The sequence below is a fragment of the Cyclopterus lumpus genome, chromosome 7 (genome assembly GCF_009769545.1).
Source record: "Cyclopterus lumpus isolate fCycLum1 chromosome 7, fCycLum1.pri, whole genome shotgun sequence".
Classification (NCBI taxonomy): domain Eukaryota; kingdom Metazoa; phylum Chordata; class Actinopteri; order Perciformes; family Cyclopteridae; genus Cyclopterus; species Cyclopterus lumpus.
Window position 1 is genome coordinate 26,405,177 of NC_046972.1, and position 7,904 is coordinate 26,413,080.

Genomic DNA, 7,904 nt, shown 5'->3' on the forward strand with positions numbered 1-7,904 from the left:
TAAACCCTATAACCCTATCATATTTCTTGCACCGTGTTTATTTGTTATTTGTCTTAGTGTCCAATGTTATGCACCACCCACCAATACATATTCCTTGAATGTCCAACATACCTGGCAATAAATGTTTCTGATTCTGATAAAAAGCCTCAAAACGTGCATTTCCACATGAGCTCAATAGTTTAACAGGATTCACTAAATAATCCATTTTACTTTAATACTTCACAACCTTGTGGACATCCTAAAGTAGAAATAAATAAAAGGATACCTTTCATTTTCCACAGGTGTTTTATTGGGTCACAGCATCAGCACGACATTCACGACAAGGTTTCACCAACAGGTCTGAACTCTAACTATATATATATATATATATATATATATATATATATATATATATATATAATAAATGTATTTGTGGACATTTCAGTCGTCTACACAGATGAAAATGGAAACACAGACACAAAAATTAGTTTCACCAATAAATAACATTTAACAAATATTTTTTTTAAGTTACTTTTGTTCCTACAATTTGTAAAACTTCAACGGGGAACATTTGTCAACCTGCAAGCTCCAGTTTGTGCTCCTCGTGCATCACCAAAGAAAGACAACTCTTCTGACCATCTGAATTAAAATATAAATATATATATATATATATATTTATATTTGAGGTGCTGCACTGGTTCCCTCCACATAAAGCCAATGGTATTAGATTTTAGGATTATTGCAGAAAATAATCTCCATGTCAAACAAAGGTTTATGATTCTGAAAAGTTTAGATCGTCAAGATAATCTTCACTAATTGACTTTAATGATGTTTGAATGTAAAGTAAGACTAAGCTAGAGGAGGACTCGTGTCCTAGTGAGGACGCTTAGTCGTCTCCTTTCGACTCTTTAAGACTCTGACCCGTTAACTACAGACATTATCTCATCTTTTTTTTTTTACCCCCCCAAGTTGCAATTATTTCTTTTTTTGATTTTTCATTTAACGATATTGATTAAAGCCTCTTCAAGCAGGGACTTGTTTGTTCGAATTAGAAACCAGAATCTCTCCGTGAAGCAGGAGAATATTTACGTGAGGATTCTGGAGGAACCTTCTGGAGACCTTCTGGAGGAACCTTCTGAAGAACCTTCCGGAGACATTCTGGAGGAACCTTCTGGAGACCTTCTGGAGGAACCTTCTGAAGAACCTTCCGGAGACATTCTGGAGGAATCTTCTGGAGACCTTCTGGAGGAACCTTCTGAAGAACCTTCCGGAGACCTTCTGGAGGAATCTTCTGGAGGCCTTCTAGAGGAACCTTCTGGAGACCTTCTGGAGGAACCTTCTGGAGACCTTCTGGAGGAATCTTCTGGAGACCTTCTGGAGGAACCTTCTGAAGGACCTTCCGGAGACCTTCTGGAGGAAACTTCTGGAGAACCTTCTGGAGGAACCTTCTGAAGGACCTTCTGGAGACCTTCTGGAGGAACCTTCTGGAGGAACCTTCTGGAGACCTTCTGGAGGAACCTTCTGAAGGACCTTCCGGAGACCTTCTGGAGGAACCTTCTGGAGAACCTTCTGGAGGCTTCAAGCCATAAACCACCTCCTGGAGAACAGAAGTGTCCCACTGGGGCACAAACTGGGGCTTCAACACTCACATAATTAAGTATAAACCGATGACGAATCTCTTATCTGACAACACCACTAACTAGTCTGCATAATGCCCAACCACAGATGAACTGGGAGCGGAATGGGAAGCATTGCGGGGGGGTCACTCCGTCTGGGGCACAGAGATGGCCGGCCCTTTGGGGTCATCGAAGCGGTCCATGGTGCGGAGCTGCATAATCATGTGGAGGCCGTAGGTGAGCACCAGCACCATGAGCAGGCTGGTCATCAGGCCCATCCAGATGCCGGGAGAGAAGAAGCCGGCGCAGTCGCTGGCGTAGGAGAAGTCACCGCCGGTCACGTTAAAGCCCTGGATCTGTGGGGGGTGAACATCTGTTTTATAACCTGCTGGTTCTAACACACATGTTGACTTGTGGGAGCAGGAACCAGCTCTTCTTTATACTAAGCTAAGCTACGCTAACGCTACGCAGATGGGAATACAAGACATGAAAGTGGTCGAGTAGACTGAATAAAGGGCAGCGCTCACCTGGAAGTCTTCAAACGAGACCCTCCACTGATTGGCCGGGTCGTTGACGGCGTGCGGGACGAGCTGCGGCCAACGGAAGCTACTGACGGACTGGCAGCGGTACGAGAACTCGGCCGGCGCGTAGACGCTGCGGCTGGCGTTGAACTTGGCTTTGATGCTGTCGTACTCCAGCTGCACGGAGTCCAGCGTGAACCAGCGGCGGGCCGACACTTTGTAGTGACGCTGACTCATGGCGAAGCTACACAGGTAGGTACACACACACACACACACACACAGGTAGGAACACACACACACACACACACACACGGGTAGGAACACACACACACACACGGGTACACACACACACACACACACACGGGTACACACACACACACACACACGGGTACACACACACACACACACACACACACACACGGGTACACACACACACACACACACACACAGGTACACACACACACACACACAGGTAGGAACACACACACACACACACGGGTAGGAACACACACACACACACGGGTACACACACACACACACACACACACGGGTACACACACACACACACACACGGGTACACACACACACACAAACACGGGTACACACACACACACACACACAGGTAGGAACACACACACACACACGGGTACACACACACACACACACACACACACACACACAGGTAGGAACACACACACACACGGGTACACACACACACACACACACACACACACACAGGTAGGTACACACACACACACACGGGTACACACACACACAGGTAGGAACACACACACACACGGGTACACACACACACACACACACACACACACACAGGTAGGAACACACACACACACACACACACAGGTAGGAACACACACACACAGGTAGGAACACACACACACACACGGGTACACACACACACACACACACAGGTAGGAACACACACACACACACGGGTACACACACACACACACACACACACACAGGTAGGTACACACACACACACACACATGGGTACACACACACACACACACAGGTAGGTACACACACACACACACATGGGTACACACACACACACACACAGGTAGGAACACACACACACACACACACGGGTAGGAACACACACACACACGGGTACACACACACACACACACACACACACACACACACACACACAGGTAGGAACACACACACACACATGGGTAGGAACACACACACACACACACACACAGGTAGGAACACACACACACACACGGGTAGGAACACACACACACAGGTACACACACACACAGGTAGGTACACACACAGGTACACACACAGGTAGGTACATTGATCCATATATATATATATATGTTACATTACCGGCAGTGAGATGTGTTAATGAGGTCAGTTCCTGCCAGGGGGGGGGGGGGAATACAGAGAGAGCACAGGGTGGGGGGGTGCTTCCTTCCTTTCCTTCCTTCCTTCCTTGACTCTTTTCCTGGCTTCCTTTCTTCCTTTTCATCTTTCCTTTCTTCCTTCCTTCATTCATTGCCTCATTTGCTGGCTTCCTTCCTTCCTTTCCTTGTTTCCTTTCCTTCCATTCTTTCCTGGTTTCCTTTCCTTCCTTCTTTGCCTCCTTGACTGGCTTCCTTCCTTTACATGTGTCTGTAGTGTAAGACATGTGTCTGTAGTGTAAGACATGTGTCTGTAGTGTAAGACATGTGTCTGTAGTGTAAGACACGTGTCTGTAGTGTGAGAAATGTGCCTGTAGTGTAAGACATGTGTCTGTAGTGTAAGACATTTGTCTGTAGTGTAATACATGTGTCTGTAGTATAATACATGTGTCTGTAGTGTAAGACATGTGTCTGTAGTGTATGAAATGTGTCTCTAGTGTAATACATGTGTCTGTAGTGTAATACATGTGTCTGTAGTGTAATACATGTGTCTGTAGTGTATGAAATGTGTCTGTAGTGTAAGACATGTGTCTGTAGTGTAACACATGTGTCTGTAGTGTAAGAAAGGTGTCTGTAGTGTAAGACATGTGTCTGTAGTGTAAGACACATGTCTGTAGTGTAAGAAACGTGTCTGTAGTGTAAGACATGTCTGTAGTGTAAGACATGTGTCTGTAGTGTAAGACATGTGTCTGTAGTGTAAGACATGTGTCTGTAGTGTAAGACATGTGTGTGTAGTGTAAGACATGTGCCTGTAGTGTAAGACATGTGTCTGTAGTGTAAGACATGTGTCTGTAGTGTAAGACATGTGTGTGTAGTGTAAGACATGTGCCTGTAGTGTAAGACATGTGTCTGTAGTGTAAGACATGTGTCTGTAGTGTAAGACATGTGTCTGTAGTGTAATACATGTGTCTGTAGTGTAAGACATGTGTCTGTAGTGTAAGACATGTGTGTGTAGTGTAAGACATGTGCCTGTAGTGTAAGACACGTGTCTGTAGTGTAAGAAAGGTGTCTGTAGTGTAAGACATGTGTCTGTAGTGTAAGACGTGTCTGTAGTGTAAGAAATGTGTCTGTAGTGTAAGACATGTGCCTGTAGTGTAAGACATGTGTCTGTAGTGTAACACATGTGTCTGTAGTGTAAGAAAGGTGTCTGTAGTGTAAGACATGTGTCTGTAGTGTAAGACACATGTCTGTAGTGTAAGAAACGTGTCTGTAGTGTAAGACATGTGCCTGTAGTGTAAGACATATGTCTGTAGTGTAAGACATGTGTCTGTAGTGTAAGACATGTGTCTGTAGTGTAAGACACGTGTCTGTAGTGTATAACATGTGTCTGTAGTGTAAGACATGTGTGTGTAGTGTAAGACACGTGTCTGTTGTGTAAGACACGTGTCTGTAGTGTAAGAAAGGTGTATATTAAGCCTGCAGGAGAACCGTCAGTGTGGCTTGAAACTAATTACGTATTAAAATAGACAAGAAACACGTTAGACGTGTGTGTGTGTGTGTGTGTTTGTGTGTGTGTGTGTGTTTGTGTTTGTGTGTGTGTTGCACACACTCACATCAATTTAAAGCTGCGGTGGCCGAGGACATTCTCATAGTTCAGAACCAACCTGCAAAGAACCAAAAAAAGATTTATTCTAAAAATAAAAATAAATGTTTAAATTAGATTAGACAAATGTAACATTCTGATGAGTTTCATTGTTGAATGTTAGGACCCTTATTGTTGGCTGAAGCTAACACTCACCCACTCACACACTTACACACTCACACACTTACACACTCACCCACTCACACACTTACACACTCACACTCACCCATTCACACACACTCACCCATTCACACTCACCCATTCACACTCACACTCACCCATTCACACTCACACTCACCCATTCATTCACACACATTCATTCACACACACTCACCCACTCGCACACACTCACCCATTCACACTCACCCATTCACACTCACACTCACCCATTCATTCACACACATTCATTCACACACACTCACCCATTCACACACACTCACCCATTCGCACACACTCACCCATTCGCACACTCACCCATTCACACACTCACACTCACCCACCCACACATTCACACTCACACACACTCACCCATTCACACTCACCCATTCGCACACACTCACCCATTCGCACACACTCACCCATTCGCACACACTCACCCATTCGCACACACTCACCCATTCACACACACTCACCCATTCACACACACCCATTCACACTCACACTCACCCATTCGCACACACTCACCCATTCACACACACTCACCCATTCATTCACACACATTCACCCATTCGCACACTCACCTATTCACACACACTCACCCATTCACACCCATTCACACACACTCACCCATTCGCACACTCACCCATTCACACACACTCACACTCACCCACCCACACATTCACACTCACCCATTCACACTCACCCATTCGCACACACTCACCCATTCACACTCACACTCACCCATTCACACTCACACTCACCCATTCACACACACTCACCCATTCGCACACACTCACCCATTCACACTCACACTCACCCATTCGCACACACTCACCCATTCACACTCACACTCACCCATTCACACTCACACTCACCCATTGACACACACACTCACCCATTCACACACACTCACACACTCACACATTCACATACTCACACTCACCCACACACACTCACCCACTCACACACACTCACCCTCTCCCACCCACCCATTCACACACACTCACACTCACCCATTCGCACACACTCACCCATTCACACTCACACTCACCCATTCACACACACTCACCCATTCACACACACTCACACTCACCCATTCGCACACTCACCCATTCACACACACCCATTCACACTCACACTCACCCATTCACACACACTCACCCATTCGCACACACTCACCCATTCACACACACTCACCCATTCACACACACTCATCCATTCACACACACTCACCCATTCTCACACTCACCCATTCACACACACTCACCCATTCACCCACCCACACATTCACACACTCACACACACTCACCCATTCACACTCACACTCACCCATTCGCACACACTCACCCATTCGCACACACTCACCCATTCACACTCACACTCACCCATTGACACACACTCACCCATTGACACACACTCACCCATTCACACTCACACTCACCCATTCACACTCACACTCACCCATTCGCTCACACTCACCCATTCACACACACTCACCCATTCACACACACTCACCCATTCACACACACTCACCCACTCACACACACACCCACACATTCACACACTCACCCACACACACTCACCCACTCACACACACTCACCCTCTCCCACCCACCCATTCACACACACTCACTCACCCATTCGCACACACTCACCCATTTACACTCACACTCACCCATTCACACACACTCACACTCACCCATTCACACTCACACTCACCCATTCGCACACACTCACCCATTCACACACACTCACCCACTCACACACACACTCACCCACCCACACATTCACACACTCACCCACACACACTCACCCACTCACACACACTCACCCTCTCCCACCCACCCATTCACACACACTCACTCACCCATTCGCACACACTCACCTATTTACACTCACACTCACCCATTCACACACACTCACACTCACCCATTCACACACACTCACCCATTCGCACACACTCACCCATTCACACTTACACTCACCCATTCACACACACTCACACTCACCCATTCACACTCACACACACACACTCACCCATTCACACACACTCACTCACCCATTCACACACACTCACCCATTCGCACACACTCACCCATTCGCACACTCACCCATTCACACACACTCACACTCACCCATTCACACACACTCACCCATTCGCACACACTCACCCATTCACACTTACACTCACCCATTCACACACACTCACACTCACCCATTCACACTCACACACACACACTCACCCATTCACACACACTCACTCACCCATTCACACACACTCACCCATTCGCACACACTCACCCATTCGCACACTCACCCATTCACACACACTCACACTCACCCATTCACACACACTCACACATTCGCACACACACTCACCCATTCACACACACTCACCCATTCACACACACTCACCCATTCACACTCACACTCACCCATTTGCACACACTCACCCATTCACACTCACACTCACCCATTCACACACACTCACACTCACCCATTCACACTCACCCATTCACACACTCACACATTCACCCTCTCATTCACACTCACCCATTCACACACACACACACACACACTCACTCACACATGCACACGTTCACACACACAC

At 46.8% G+C, this 7,904-nt stretch overlaps 1 protein-coding gene across 3 annotated transcripts in view; it reads right to left on the reverse strand.

Moving 5' to 3' along the window:
• Positions 1-391: 391 nt before the first annotated feature.
• Positions 392-7,904, reverse strand: part of atp6ap1a (ATPase H+ transporting accessory protein 1a) — a 25,358-nt gene continuing 17,845 nt past the window's right edge. The window contains exons 11-14 of one of the 3 annotated variants that reach the window (XR_004609706.1): positions 5,106-5,156; positions 2,123-2,360; positions 1,148-1,951; positions 392-1,087 (exon numbers count right to left, since the gene is read on the reverse strand). Coding sequence is in view for 2 of the 3 variants with exons in the window: in XM_034536700.1 (XP_034392591.1) it covers positions 1,742-1,951; positions 2,123-2,360; positions 5,106-5,156 (499 nt within the window). In the remaining variant the exon portion in view is untranslated. Of the gene's footprint in view, positions 1,952-2,122; positions 2,361-5,105; positions 5,157-7,904 lie in introns of all 3 variants that reach the window. The other 2 variants (XM_034536700.1, XM_034536701.1) reach the window with 2 other exon arrangements.